Source organism: Oncorhynchus mykiss, chromosome 27, assembly GCF_013265735.2.
Source record: "Oncorhynchus mykiss isolate Arlee chromosome 27, USDA_OmykA_1.1, whole genome shotgun sequence".
NCBI lineage: Eukaryota > Metazoa > Chordata > Actinopteri > Salmoniformes > Salmonidae > Oncorhynchus > Oncorhynchus mykiss.
The window spans coordinates 26,404,988-26,421,047 of record NC_048591.1 but is presented as its reverse complement, the minus strand read 5'-3'; the positions used below and the strand labels follow the sequence as shown (position 1 = coordinate 26,421,047).

At 44.1% G+C, this 16,060-nt stretch overlaps 1 protein-coding gene across 2 annotated transcripts in view; it reads left to right on the top strand.

The window, feature by feature from the left end:
- The window catches only part of LOC110507875 (serine/threonine-protein kinase ULK2), a 46,379-nt gene that overhangs the window by 17,293 nt on the left and 13,026 nt on the right, over positions 1-16,060 (top strand). For both annotated transcript variants that reach the window (XM_021588261.2, XM_021588260.2), the window contains exons 4-14: positions 4,980-5,012; positions 9,650-9,686; positions 11,235-11,408; positions 11,818-11,891; positions 12,025-12,126; positions 13,612-13,670; positions 13,782-13,864; positions 13,977-14,027; positions 14,170-14,258; positions 14,634-14,802; positions 15,098-15,152. In XM_021588261.2, coding sequence (XP_021443936.1) covers positions 4,980-5,012; positions 9,650-9,686; positions 11,235-11,408; positions 11,818-11,891; positions 12,025-12,126; positions 13,612-13,670; positions 13,782-13,864; positions 13,977-14,027; positions 14,170-14,258; positions 14,634-14,802; positions 15,098-15,152 — 926 coding nt within the window. The remainder of the gene's footprint in view (positions 1-4,979; positions 5,013-9,649; positions 9,687-11,234; positions 11,409-11,817; positions 11,892-12,024; positions 12,127-13,611; positions 13,671-13,781; positions 13,865-13,976; positions 14,028-14,169; positions 14,259-14,633; positions 14,803-15,097; positions 15,153-16,060) is intronic.

Genomic DNA, 16,060 nt, shown 5'->3' with positions numbered 1-16,060 from the left:
AATAAGGGGTGGGCTCTGGGCAGTAGAACTTGTTGTTGGCGCACATGGGAGATTTCAGGAATCCTGTCGGTCTTCCTAGAAAACTAACTGCCCCTCTATTCCATCATCTGGCTTTTCTTTACAGCCTGTTAAATGGCTGAGAACGTTCTCCATACTGTAGCAGTTAGCAACTCCCTCCCAGCACACTCAAATCTCCCACACACACACATACTGCTTTTACTTAAGATTAATGGTAAAACAAAGTGTGTAAAACAAAGTGGGCAATGTTTAAGACCACCTTACAAGCGAGACCCTTTTTACCACAGTCTTGCCTTTATACCTCCCGTGCGCATGCCAGGGATGATTGGTAGTAATGGTGTGGAGATCTTGGTGGGCATCTATTTTCAGAAATCCAATGAGAATATACACCATCAAAAGGAAAGCCTTTATTATTTTGTTTAGGCAGGTCCTAAGAAACATTATAAGACTAATAAAATCTATTTTCTAAGAAATAGAATAGCTATTTTGAGTTTAATTAGGCCAATGTTAGTGGTCTGTGCAGCCATGGCTGAGAATGAAATCAGTAGTTTGTTATTTTGTTCAGTTAAACTGAAAAGACACACTTACCCGATCACAGTCAGACATATATTTTATATTAAGAAACATATAATGGAATATAAATAAAGAAAATATTCTTCCCACACAGCTTAGATCATGGGAACATGTGGAACCGCTGTCATATTAAAAACATTTTTTTTTTTTTTTAAACGGAGCTCAAGCCCATGCTATTTTTATCCACATTTCATCTCTTTCCTACCCTCACTACACTTTGTTAGAGAGCAGGTATAGGGTCTTATCTTCATCATACCGCTAACAAAATATCAATCCTATTTTCAAAAGCATGCAAGTCTGTTGTTCATATTTCAGAACCTATGCAGGCTTTTGGAGTTGGCTATACGCGATTGAGCGAAATAATAGGCCTACTCTTGATTTAGGCAGTATCATTGCATGCTAAATGTTTCTGATCAGTGATAGATGCACAAACAAATAGATGAGCTAACCACCTCCCCTTATTTTCCCATCCACAAACCAATTAACCAAATAGTATAGTAATGAAGATTCAGTGACACTAAATCACATTGATTGATTATCAGACAAGCCAGTGAAGTCGCAGATTTTTGGTTGGGAGTAGGCCTAGGATACTAAGCGACTAACAAGTGGATTAGTTTTCTCTTCACTCGCAAACTAGATACGATGGCAAAATGTTGTAATAAATGAGCCAACTAGACAAGATGATGATGAGCCACCTCAACTTAGATGACATTTCCCTAGCCTAATTGTAGCCATGATGATGATTCACCTCAACTTAGATGACATTTCCCTAGCCTAATTGTAGCCTAACCAATATCCAAACGAAGGTTCAGTCTGACATAGATGTCTGACATAGATGAATCTTTCAAGATGAGCCCCCACACTTTTCTCAAATCAGAGCGATGGCGCTGTCCCAATCAAAATGGTGCTGAAATTATCATCTAGTTGACCACACGCAGGTAGGCTATTGCTTAAAATATATTTCAAGGATGACTTTGGGAGTTTCAGTAAGCAACCATTTGATACATGCCTTCAGATGCATTAGCCTACTTCATTCCAGTATTTTCATCATTCAGTCATATTTATTCCCACTGTCATTATTTCTGGATCCATCCCATTGTGGTTAAGAAAACAGTGTGTGCTTAGTGGTGGGCTATGCCAAGAGATGGGCTAGATGCCTTGCAAAGTTTAGAGGAGGATGGTAACAGTGCGCTGCCTAGCAAGAGTTTAAGAGCGTAGTGTGTGCCAATGCCGCCTCAGCATTATGGCTACGTTTTATACTAAGCCTTAGGCAGAACTTTACCAAAATGTTTTTTTATTTCTTTTCTTTAACCCATATTTTACCAGGTAAGTTGACTGAGAACACATTCTCATTTACAGCAACTAGGTCGTTTGGCTTTGATACCGGTAATACCTTTCAGATCTAAAGAAAAGGTGGGAAAAGTTGACGGGATGGTAAACTATAGTACTGTAGTTGGTGCTTTGTTCTCCCTAAGTGAGGAGAAATAACACACAAAACATGTCTGTTTGGTTCCGTATGCACCAAGCAAGGAGGAAGTGTTGTGCTAGAGGCATCTAATTTCATTAGTCAATATTTTACTGACATTCTTTATTGTACAGTACTGTCTTTTCTATACTCCTCTGCCTTGTTTTGGCCTAAGGAGAGGGAAGAGGAGCAGGATACCTCTTGTTAGTTGGCCTAATTTCTGGATACTCGTGACCTAAAACTGTGATTTCATAGAAAGACATTGCCAGGTTGTATCCGATGTGATGCCTTTGCAGGACATTAGGTTCAGTCTGTGCCCTTCCACTGTGACTAGATCACCTGTGTGTGTGTGTCTATTGTGCACATGTGTGATGAAAACACCAACGGGTCCCGTGCCACCACTAACAAAGCATTATGTCCCCTGCTGCCCTAAAGGTTCACCCAGTTTCAAGTTATAATCATCATAGCATGCGTCATATCACCACAGTGTCTGTCATAGGGTGTGACACAGTTATGTATCTAGCGTGCAGTGATATTAGACTAGGCTAGATACTTGGTTCTCAGAATGCCCTTTGCGTAACAGATGCGTGCCGGGTGGATTTCCAGTCCACATATGGAACCCTATTCTCTACCGTCTTCAGCAATTTTAAACTGAGCCAAGCTGGCCCCCTCCCATCTCTCCCCCCCCCCCCTTAATTCTTATGTAGCCCAGCACTCATGGAGTCAATCGTGTGATGCAACAAGCTCCTGCAAGATTGACTCCACCGACACACTGAGAATACGTTGTTGTTTTGGCTCGGCTCTAGAGTGGCTGGCGTTCTAAAAATGTCTGAGGTGGAGGGCTGAAGCGGTGGAAAATGCTTGGGGGATGTTTTGAGTTTCCCTCAAGACAGCAACATTTCTTCGAGCTGATGTAGTACACTTCCTTCCAGTGTTTCCTAGAAGAGCATCGACCAAAGCTTGTTTGTGGCATAACTCTGGCTGGATCGCCTGGTGACTCAGTGGTTTTCCATCTAGCAAGTGGATGGGAATAGAAGGATTGTGAAATGCTTTTATAAGTGGAATATGACTGCCTGTGCGTGTGGGGCTGCTGATGTTAGATAGCAGGAAGCAGAATTGTTTGTGCTGCTGTTTTTGTTTTGGCGTATTCCTTTTGAGGAAGGAGGGTTATGTAGAATAACCCTGTTGGCAGGTTTTGTATGTGTCCAAAGTCCAACTCTTTAACAGAGTGTTTTGAGTAACATTACATTCTGACTCATTGGGTGTCTCCTCTCTTGTGGTAAAAATGTTGATAATAGCATACAGAGTGTCACTTAGTCTAGATTTGCACCATGGAAGAGGTTTTGGACTCTATTGTAGGATAGATTTTATGGTGGCATAGACGGTTCATTTTCAACCTCCTGAGGGCTGGAGATTAAAGGGGGTGAGGCTGTCCTGTATTTGTACCTCTCACATATGTTACCCTCCTCCTCCAGGACAGTGTACAGCCTGGCCAACTCCCTTCTTTCCTTTCCTCCTATTCTTCCTCTCCCAGTCCCCATCCCCCCCATCAACCAGTATAGTGCAGGGGCTGAAAACGGCTAGTCCCCAGGCCAATACCAGCCACCACACACACACACACCCCGACCGATCAGAGCAGATAATGGTGGTGGGGTCTCCCCTCCCCCATTGCTACAACCCAACAGCAACATCCTTGAAATCCATTTTCCTCGTATCCACAGCCATGAGCCAATGGGATTGGTCAGGGAGGAAGGGGCCCAGCCAATAAGCCTGGTGCAGGCTGACAGGTCAGCTGACAGGAAAAAGCTGAAGTGGAATTAATGGATGGCTGGTTTTCGGAGCGAATGCAGTGGTTTTTGCTCTCCAACTGGAGACCTTGGCTGAGAGATGATTAGAACCAGAGTAATGCAGTCCAATAACTGACTAGTATGGCTGTTGGTAGTCAAGGAATTGATTTTCTGAGACCCTTTGATTTGTTAGTATGGCACACAGAAAATAATGACGTTAAATTGTTTTGAACTCATACACTGGTTAGAGATTAAAGAAGCCTTTCATGTGACAGGCTATTTCCTTCACCGAGAATCAATCATGGAAAGGGGTTTGCATGGTCTTGTCACAAGAAACACTTCTGGATCTAATCATAGATAGCCTACTTAGAATGGCGCTGAAGGGATTGGAAAATGTGTGACGACAGTTGTTTTTTTTATGGTTGTTGTTAACTTCATGCACATGGCAAGCTGCTCGATCTGCCACATGATGCAGTACCCTCAACCTGACACCACACACACACACGCACACTCCTCCAAATACATGTGAGCTTGCTTAACCTGGAGGCCTGATATTGTGTTACTTGGCTCCTGTCCAGCGTCTTCTTAGCTCCTCCATCACCATGTTGGCAAGGTGTCCCCTATATCTGTAACATCGCCCAGTTCCCTTGAACCCAATAGTCTCGAACACGCACACACGCACACACCAACAATCTCAGCTTGACCCTGCTGTGTAATGAACTCCATTCCTTTCCCTTCAAGAATGTAGACGGTAGCACGACACAGCTTTTGAGGTGAGGGGTTCACTAAGGACGGCACCTTTTCTATGAGGTGTGCCAATTTGATCTTAAACCCATGTCAGTCGCACAGTGTGAGATGAAGGATGAGGGTGTCAATGTGTCTGTAGATTGGAGCCAGCTACTCTACTGTACGGATATAATCCAGATCAGTTATGTGCTATGGGCTTCAGTTCATGCTTGGTGGCAAGGGAATCCTATTCTCTGTACTGTACACATGGTCCATCTGTACAGTATGTAGACTATCTGTCTGTATCTGTACATACATGTTTGACGAAGCTGGTCCTCTACAGTAGTGGATGTGACAGGTGTTGTGAGAGAGATCACTCTAACCCATGTTGTTTCTCTCCTCTCATTCAGGAAACTCCCAACTCTGTGTTCCTGGTCATGGAGGTAGGTGGTGTCACACTGTCAGAATGCAACCTCTTCCGCTGAGCTGCCTATAAGCTGCCAGGGTCTCTATCTTTGTGTTGATACCTCTCCCCTCTCTCTAACTGCTCACTCTCTCTCCATGTGCCCATGGTCATTTCATCAGTCCTATGAGAGGCTGCAAACCCAGTGTGCTTCTGTCCTTGCTCTGCCTCTCCTCTCTCCTTCCCCTTCTTTCTCTCTCTCCCCCTCCCTCTCATTGCTCAAGGCCACAAAATTCCACAAACCGCCTGAAGGAAAAAAACAAACTGTCTGCCACCTTAAGTAGCCCTCAAAAAACGTACCTGTACACTCACACCCCGCTTTCGAGGAATACTGTTATCCAAGAACAAACTGTGTTTGTTTGCCTTATATTTAGCCCTGAAATACTTATTCTGCCCTTCTCATATTCAAGCTGTTACGGTAACTGGCTGTGCAAGGTGTCTTGGGACCCTGGTACCTGTTACCCTGGCCTGCCTGGGGTGTTCTAGATGGTTGTGGTACACAGGGCTGTTATTCTGAGAGCCACGCTGACATTAAGGAGGCAGGGTCTCCTGGCACAAGAGAAGAAACAGACATAAATCTGGCTTTGTAGCCTCTGAGCACCATTCAACCTTGGTCGTATAGATAAAAGGCTGCTTAATCAATGCTATAGCACTCCAAGAGAGATGTGCATAGATAGTATCAATACTAGGCTAGCATGTATACTAATCTGGCTGGTGTTTGCCAGACTGCCTGTTTTGCTTAGTAAGAAAGGCTTGTCTTACGCAATGGTTAGAGGAGGGAGCAGATTACTTATTAAGCAGTCACTTATTAAGCAATCAGCGCGCAGGGCTCACACTCCAGTCTTTTGGCAGCGGTTGGAACACATTAAAAATAATACTGTTTTAAGGGAAACAATGCCCTTTTAGCTGCAACATTGACTTTCAGTATGAAGCAAAGCAGTATTTTTATTTGAACAAACATTATTTGTGTGCAGTGTACCTCATAAATGATTGTCCTCACACAGAACTTAATCGGATAGATTCACTAGAATAGAATTATGGGCCCTTAACCATTCATGGCATCCCAAACTTTACAGCAATCAATGTGGACACCCCCATAATAGTGAAATATATTGTTACCCTACAATTCTGTGGTTATGGCGGACCCCTAAGAATGTGTTATTGAAACCCTGCTCAATGCCTCTGCTGCTTGCAGTAAAAGGATGGACATACATACAGAGCATCCATCTTCCCGTGTCTCATGTCAATAAGGATCTGACCTGTAATTGATTTTCCTGTTCAAAGGGTAAACAACATGGTGTGGTAATAAACTGAACTGGAGTCAGATCCTACCAGTCACTGTGATAAGGCAGAAGCTCTTTAAGGCCAGATCAAACCAATGCTTTGGTCAGAGGAAGCTTCAGTAACCAACAGGATTTAATTGGTGTTCTCACTGTGGTAGACTACATCCAATTTGCTGAGTAGAGTGTTGGATAGTCCATTTTACGAGGGTATGTTAGCAACATGGGTAAAGGATGCTTTGTTACGAAATTGGAAGCTGATTCTAGATGTAATTTTGGATTGGAGATGCTTAATGTGAGTCTGGAAGAAGAGTTTACAGTCTATCCAAAACCTAGGTATATGTAGATGTCCAAATTAGAGGTTGACCGATTAATCGGAATGGCCGATTTAATTAGGGCCTATTTCAGGTTTTCATAACAATCGGAAATGGGTATTTTTGAACACCGATTTGGCCGATTATAAAAAATTATAAAAAATAAAAAAAATATGTATTATTCATTCAAACAGCACTTTTCATTCAAACAGCGTTTTGCCAGCAGCTCTTTGCTGTGCTTCAAGTATTGCGCTGTTTATGACTTCAGGCCCATCAACTCCCGAGATTAGGCTGGTGTAACCGATGTGAAACGACTAGCTAGTTAGCGGGGTGCGCGCTAATAGCTTTTCAAACATCACTCGCTCTGAGACTTGGAGTAGTTTTTAATGCTGCTTCGAGGGTGGCTGTTGTCGATGTGTTCCTGGTTCGAGCCCAGGTAGGGGCGAGGAGAGGGACGGAAGCTATACTGTTACACTGGCAATACTAAAGCGCCTTTAAGAACATCCAATAGTCAAAGGTATTTGAAATACAAATGGTATAAAGAAAAATAGTCCTATAATTCCTATAATAACTACAACCTAAAACTTCTTACCTGGGAATATTGAAGACTCATGTTAAAAGGAGCCACCAGCTTTCATATGTTCTCATGTTCTGAGCAAGGAACTTAAACGTTAGCTTTCTTACATGGCACATATTGCACTTTTACTTTCTTTTCCAATACTTTGTTTTTGCATTATTTAAACCAAATTGAACATGTTTCATTATTTATTTGAGGCTAAATTGATTGTATTGATGTAATATATTAAGTTAAATAAGTGTTCATTCAGTATTGTTGTAATTGTCATTATTACAAATACATTTTAAAAATCGTCTGATTCATCGGTATCTGCTTTTTTTGGTCCTCCAATAATCCGTATCGGTATCGGCGTTGAAAAATCATAATCGGTCGTCCTCTAGTACACATATTCTAAGTCAGAACCGTCCAGAGTACTGATGCTAGACGAGGGTGCGGGCAGCGATCGGTTGAAGAGCATGCATTTAGTTTTACTTGCATTTAAGAGCAGTTGGAGGCCACGGAAGGAGAGTTGCAGGGCATTGAAGCTCGTCTTGAGGTTTGTTAACACAGTGTCCAAAGAAGGGCCAGAAGTGTACAGAATGGTGTCGTCTGCGTAGAGGTGGATCAGAGAATCACCAGTAGCAAGAGCGACATCATTGATGTATTCAGAGAAAAGAGTCTGCCTGAGAATTGAACCGTGTGGCACCTCCATAGACTTCCAGAGGTACGGACAACAGGCCCTCCGATTTGACACACTGAACTCTATCTGAGAAGTAGTTGGTGAACCAGGCGAGGCAGTCATTTGAGAAACCCATGCTGTTGAGTCTGCCAATAAGAATGTGGTGATTGACAGAGTCAAAAGCCTTGGTCAGGTCGATGAATACGGCTGCACAGTATTGTCTTTTTATCGATGGCGGTTATGATATCGTTTAGAACCTTGGGCGTGGCTGAGGTGCACCCATGATCAGCTCGGAAACCAGAATGCATAGCGGAGACGGTACGGTGGGATTCGAAATGGTCGGTGATCTGTTTGTTAACTTGGCTTTCAAAGACTTTAGAAAGTAAGGGCAGGATGGATATAGGTCTGTAACAGTTTGGGTCTAGAGTGTCTCCCCCTTTTGAAGAGGGGGATGACCGCGGCAACTTTCCAGTCTTTAGGGATCTCGGACGATACGAAAGAGAGGTTGTAACAGGCTAGTAATAAGGGTTGCAACAATTGCTGTGGATAATTTTAAAAAGAGAGGGTCCAGATTGTCTAGCCCGGCTGATTTGTAGGGGCCCAGATTTTGAAGCTCTTTCAGAAGAACATCAGCTATCTGGATTTGGGTAAAGGAGAAATGGGGGAGGCTTGGGCACGTTGCAGTGGGGGGTGCAGAGCTGTTGACAGGGGTAGGGGTAGCCAGGTGGGAAGCATGGCCAGCCGTAGAAAAATACTTATTGAAATTATCAATTATCGTAGATTTATTGGTGGTGACTGTTTCCTAGCCTCCGTGCAGTGGGCAGCTGGGAGGAGGTGCTCTTATTCTCCATGGACTTTACAGTGTCCCAGAACATTTTGTAGTTTGTGCTATTTCTGTTTGTGTATATTGGTTCCTAACTTCCCTAAAAAGTTGCAAATCGCGGGGGCTGTTCGATGCTAATGCAGTACGCCACAGGATGTTTTTGTGCTGTTCAAGGGCAGTCAGTTCTGGAGTGAACCAAGGGCTATAGTTGTTCTTAGTTCTACATTCTTTGAATAGGGCATGCTTGTTTAAGATGGTGAGGAAAGCACTTTTAAAGAATGACCAGTCATCCTCTACTGACGGAGTGAGGTTAATAGCCTTCCAGGATACTCTGCTGGCTATCTCTGCAGTAGATTGCAACTCCACCCCCTTTAGCAGTTCTATCTTGGTGGAAAATGTTGTAGTTGGGGATGGAAATGTCTGAATTTTTGGTTGCCTTCCTAAGCCAGGATTTAGACATGGCTAGGACATCAGGGTTGGCGGAGTGTGCTAAAGCAGTGAATAAAACAAAGTTAGGGAGGAGGCTTCTAATGTTAACATGCATGAAACCAAAGCTTTTACTGTTAAACTAACTAAACTGGAAAATGGCGGACAGACGGGGTAGATGCTAGCATAAATTAGCCTACCCTTAGCTCCCCTCTGTTTCTCTACTTTTCTCTTCCCTGCTCCCTTGCACATTTTCTCTAACTCTCTCATTCTTTTTCTTGGACTACTCTCCCTCACACTCTGTCCTTCCTGCTCTCTGTGTTGACTAATGCCAGGATTAACAGAGATTGTCAGTACTGATAACAGCACAGCCATTCATCAGATTTTAATTGATGAGACCTTTCATTATCTGGGCTTTGTGGTCGCACACAAACACACATACACACACACACACACACACAGCTTGGTACTGCTAATCTGTGTTGTTCTTACACAGCCTGCTAATAGAATGGTTTTGTTTGTCTTGTTCCTCCCCACAGTACTGCAACGGTGGCGATCTGGCTGACTATCTGCAAGGTAAGCATCACACTAATCTCAACAGACACTGAGTATTATTCATCAAAACAGAATAACTAGCGGTGGAGAGGAGTGTGGGTACTTTTGTGTACGTCTCTATCTGCCGTCTGTCTGTGTGTGTGTGTGTTGTGTGTTCCCAATGCGAGGGAATGTTGTGTGTAGGAGCCAACACAGTGATATGACACAATGGGTTCCTTCTTTAGCACCAAGGTCAGCATAGCTGAGTCTCAAAGGTCACTCCTCTCTCATAATGCTTCCCAAGAAAGCACCAAGCACTGAACGTCTTAATAGGATGCTGCTTGTGGAGGTCTGCATGGTATATCGTTGATTTTATTGGCTCTCACATCACCTCAAGGCACGGTACAGTGTCTGTACCTCTCTCTTCTAGCGCGCAGTCACACTCTCCCCCTTTCTGTTGCGCTCTCTCTCTCTCTCTCTCTCTCTCTCTCTCTCTCTCTCTCTCTCTCTCTCTCTCTCTCTCTCTCTCTCTCTCATTGTATAATATTGTCACACAACCTTGTTATTTGATTAATTACACAACTTTGCTGCGTTTAGAAGAAGTTGTCACAGTTGTACTTTAGAGAGTGTTGTTAAATCCCTGATTTAATGTGTGTAAGCATGGTTAGATTGACACAAGATCCATTGTGATCATAATGGTTTGGTTTACTCTTTAGAGACCCAGGAATCCTCTAAGCTAGCAGCTCACTGGATTAGCTAATGTTATTGTTTCACTGCAACCAGTACATGCAGGACCAGACACACTCCACTGCCCGACCTCTTATGCTAACTACAGTAATCTTCATCACTGTTAATACTTTGAACATTAGCAGCCTAAGTAATAAAACAATTACTACTCTAATCGGTTGTGCTTGCATAGAAGATGTAGACTACTTGCAGAATAAGCCATCCCTTGGATTCTGTGTGCAGTTGTGGTGACGGAGCTCTCCCAATGCATCCTGATGTAGAAGTTTTAATGCATTTCTCTCATTGATACAGGTGCATCTAAATCACTTAAATGTAAGCTGAGGCAATCCGTAATTAATGCAATACATTAGGGAGATGGAGATATTGAGTGTGTATAACTGCTGGCAAATGTTTGGTATGGGTCCCATGTGGCTCAGTTGGTTGAGCATGGTGCTTGCAATGCCAGAGTTGTGGGTTTCGTTTCCCACAGGGGGAACGTATGAAAATGGATGTACTCACTACTGTAAGTTGCTCTGGATAAGAATGTCTGCTAAATGACTAACATTTCAATCTGAAAATGTAATGATTGGTGTGAGTGAAACATTAGTCTGTGAAATAGTTGTAAAAAGTTGTCTCTATGGCCTCAAGACTAGTGCATCGTGGGTGGATAATGTCCTTTATAGAGTTTTCGTGCATTATGGGTGTTGTAGTTTTGTATGAATAAAATATGCTGATAGCCAGTGTGGGTGTAGTAGTCTTTTACCACTACATCCCTGGTCATCATACATTATGTGCCAATACATTTCTATGGTGTAATGAAGGATTGTGGGTAAGTGGTTTTTCCCTCCTCTCTGCTCTCCCTAGCCAAGGGGACACTGAGAGAAGACACTCTGAGGGTGTTCCTCCAGCAGATATCTGCAGCAATGAGGATCCTCAACAGTAAAGGCATCATCCACCGAGACCTGAAACCACAGAACATCCTGCTGTCATACACCAGCCGCAAGAGATCCAGCATCAACGGCATCCGCATCAAAATAGGTGACTGACCAACCCAGCCCCTCAAACACAACACACACTCAGTTAAAACTAAGCTAAAACTTCAAAAAGACAACTATCCCTTTAATTCTTCATAATGTTTCTATGATATAAATACTGTATATATATGTTGTTAGCCATCATATGATTTGTCTTATTGTCTCACAAGTGTCATCAAATGTCATATATCACGATGCACCACAATGACCGCTAGCTAAGGTCATGATTAGTTGTTTTGAACCCTACAGCTATATTTAGTTTGCACAGTGCTATTCGCTCAAGGTGTGGTGACTCTCATGTTGTGTGTTGCGTTCCCAATTTCCTAGTGTCTGAGAGGCCTGGTAATGGGAGTCGTGACACTCCGACAATAGTAGCTATTAATAACACAGACTGACGGCCTTCTCTCTTTCAGCTGACTTTGGCTTCGCACGATACCTCCAGAGCAACATGATGGCCGCCACGCTGTGTGGCTCCCCCATGTACATGGTGGGTGCAGGTGTGCGTGTGTGTTTAGTGTTGGTGTGTAAGGGTGTCATGTCTGCAGTCTCTTGTTCTCCGGCAACCTGCAGCTGGAACGGTCCTTTCAGAGCGTGACCTCTAACCTCTGTCCTCTAACCAGGCCCCAGAAGTGATCATGTCTCAGAACTATGACTCCAAGGCAGACCTGTGGAGCATTGGAACTGTCGTCTACCAGTGTCTCGTAGGGAAGCCCCCTTTCCAGGTAGGATGGAGAGCGAGAGGGCAGCATTAAACTGTGTGAAATATCAAATAAAATTGTATTTGTCACATGTGCGGAATACAACAGGTATTTCTTTACAGATAAATCCTTACTTGCAAGCCCTTAACCAACAATGCAGTTTTAAGAAAATACCCCCCCCCCCCAAATAAAAGTAAGAGATAAGAATAACAAATAATTAAAGAGCAGCAGTAAATAACAATAGCGGTGCTATATACCACTACAGAGTCAATGTGCGGGGGCACCGGTGTCGAGGTAATTGAGGTAACATGTACATCTAGGTAGAGTTATTAAAGTGACTATGCATAGATAATAAGAGTAGCAGCAGTGTAGAAGGGATGGGGGCAATGCAAATAGTCTGGGTAGCCATTTGATTAGCTGTTCAGGAGTCTTATGGCTTGGGGGTAGAAGCTGTTTAGAATCTTCTTGGACCTAGACTTGGCGCTCCGGTACCGCTTGCCGTGTAGTAGCAGAGAGAACAGTCTATGACTAGGGTTGCTGGAGTCTTTGACAATTTTTAGGGCCTTCCTCTGACACCGCCTGGTATAGAGATCGTGGATAGCAGGAAGCTTGGCCCTGGTGATGTACTGGGCCGTACGCACTACCCTCTGTAGTGCCTTGAGGCCGAGCAGTTGCCATACCAGGCAATGATGCAACCCTTCAGGATGCTCTCGATGGTGCAGCTGTAAAACCTTTTGAGGATCTTATGACCCATGCCAAATCTTTTCAGTCTGCTGAGGGGGAATGGGTTTTGTTGTGCTCTCTTCACGACTGTCTTGGTGTGCTTGGACCATGTTCATTTGTTGGTGATGTGGACTTGAAACTCTCGACCCGCTCCGCTTACAGCCCCGTTGAAGTTAATGGGGGCGTGCTCGGTCCTCCTTTTCCTGTAGTCCACAATCATCTCCTTTGTCTTGGTCACTTTGAGGGAGAGGTTGTTGTCCTTGCACCACACGGTCAGGTCTCTGATCTTCTCCCCATAGGCTGTCTCATCGTTGTTGGTGATCACGTCTACCACTGGTGTTAGAGTCGTGCCTGGCCGTGTAGTCGTGAGTGAACAGGGTGTACAGGAGGAGACTGAGCACGCACCCCTGAGGGGCCCCCATGTTGAGGATCAGAGTGGTGGCTGTGTTGTTACTTACCCTTACCACCTGGGGGTAGCCCATCAGGAAGTCCAGAATCCAGTTGCCAAGGGATGCGTTTAGTCCCAGGTTCTTTAGCTTAGTGATAGCACCACACCTCAGTACTCAGCGCTTAACAATCTAGACTTTGTAGCTTTGAGGGCATTCTCACATAGGTGTTCCTTTTGTCCAGGTGTGAAAGGGCAGTGTGGAGTGCAATAGAGATTGCATCATCTGTGGATCTGTGTCCACAGATTAAATATGAAATATGTCACCCATGATGTGTGTTTATAGAAGTAGTATGCAAACCCCATGTCACTCTGTTCTCTCTCTGTCTGTCTGTCTTTAGGCCAACAGTCCTCAGGACCTGAGGATGTTCTATGAGAAGAACAAGTCGCTGCTACCCATGTAGGTCAACAGATGATAGGATTTAGGAATGATTTAACTATCTGATCGAGGCCTTTTGGGCTGAAAATCATGTTTTTACCTAGAATGTGTGTCTGTTCCTCTATTACTTAGCATCCCGAGGGAGACGTCTCCTTCCCTTTGCAACCTGTTGCTAGGCCTTCTGCAGAGGAACCAGAAGGACAGGATGGACTTCGGTCAGTTCTGACATCACGTCCCTTCTAGAAAATAAATGATTTTGTTGTTGTTTGTTATCTATAAATTGTACATTACTTCTCTAACATTCACACTCCTGTCTTGTTGTTTCAGATGCGTTTTTCAGTCATCCTTTCTTAGATCCAGCATCTGCCATCAAAAAATGTGAGTAGATGGATGAGAACTTCCTTCATCAATAACGGGGAAATACCTGTTGTGGTGTCAGAGCTGTATTGTGAGGTGGCATTGATGTTGAGAGCACTTAGGTCTTGTGTGAAAACGTGTATTTGTATGTTATTTTCTCCAGCATGTCCTGTTCCAGTACCCAACTGCCCTAGCGCTGTGACCGACATCACATGTGGCAGCTCACCCTCTGTTCGCTACAACTCCCCTGCCGTAAGTTCATCCTGATTGCCTATACACCTCATAGTTGCATTCCACACCCAGTGGGTTTATCCGTACCTCAAGGCATAGCACCACACCTCAGTACTCAGCGCTTAACAATCTAGACTTTGTACAGTAGCTCAGTGGGAAAATGGACAAACTGAGTTTCCCAGGGATGTACTCTTTCTCTCTGTCCACTGTGATTGCATTATTCTGGCAGTCTACATAGCCCAGTCTGGCACTAATTGAATTGTACAGCCCAAGCCCTCTCTCTCAATTTCTTTCTCTTACCCTATCCTCCTAACACACACACACACCACCTACCCCCACCAACATAAACACACCTTTTGCTCACTACAACACACACATACCCCTTCCCTTCTTCAGTCTCTCCCAGACATGCAGACCTTACCTGAGGACTGTCTGTCGTCGCCCCCCCTGGGCCCTCCAAACTACCTGCAGCTGTCTAAGGAGTCTGGGGGAAGCACCAGCAGCAAGAACTCCTCAAGCGACACGGACGACTTTGTCCTGGTGCCACACCTCTCCACAGAGTCTTGTGAGTCTGCAGGAACACACACATGCAGACATGCACGCACACACACACTGGACACTTGCTACTCCTTATTACACTAATTAGGCCTACTGACAACACTACATGTACATTGTGCACCTACGTACACTCTTAGACTAAGCACCTGCTATAGAACGCACACTGAGCACCTACTCACACTTGACACACACAGTTGACCAAATAGAAACACATTTTGAGTGGCAGTATGGGTAGTAGGTTCATTCACTTATGTGCCATGGTTTATACTCTTGTCTGGTTGGCTCACTTCCCTCTTCCTCAGATGACCAGCCAATGGGAGCAGTGGGGCATCGGCCGTCTGGAGAGTGGTGTGGAGGGTGAGTGTAACGTCATCGACTTCAGCTCTTAGCATAGATTCAGCCAGTGTGTGTGTGCGTATTTATGTACAGTACCAGTCAAAAGTTTTGACACACCTTTTCATTCAAGGTCTTTTCTTTATTTTTACTATTTTCTACATTGTCGAATTATAGTGAAGACATCAAAACTATGATGTAACACATATGGAATCATGTAGTAACCAAAAGTATTAAACTAATCAAAATATATTTTATATTTGAGATTCTTCAATGTAGCCACCCTTTGCCTTGATGACAGCTTTGCACACTCTTGGCACTCTCTTAACCAGCTTCGCCTGGATTGCTTTTCCAACAGTCTTGAAGGAGTTCCCACATATGCTGAGCACTTGTTGGCTGCTTTTCCTTCACTCGGCGGTCCAACTCATCCCAAACCATCTCAATTGGGTTGAGGTCGGATGATTGTGGAGTCCAGGTCATCTGATGCAGCACTCCATCACTCTCCTTCTTGGTCAAATAGCCCTTAAACAGTCTGGAGGTGTGTTGGGTCATTGTCCTGTTGAAAAACAAATGATAGTCCCGTTAAGCGGAAACCGGATGGGATGGCGTATCGCTGCAGAATGCTGTGGTAGCCATGCTGGTTAAGTGTGCCTTGAATTGTAAATAAATCACTGACAGTGTCACCAGCAAAGCACCATCACACCTCCTCCATGCTTCACAGTGGGAACCACACATGCGGGAATCATCCGTTCACCTACAGTACTCTGCATCTCACAAAGACACAGCGGTTGGAACCAAAAATCTCAAATTTGGACTCATCAGACCAAAGGACAGATTTACACCAGTTTAATGTCCTTTGCTCGTGTTTGTTGGGCCAAGCAAGTCTCTTCTTCTTATTGGTGTCCTTTAGTAGTGGTTTCTTTGCAGCAATT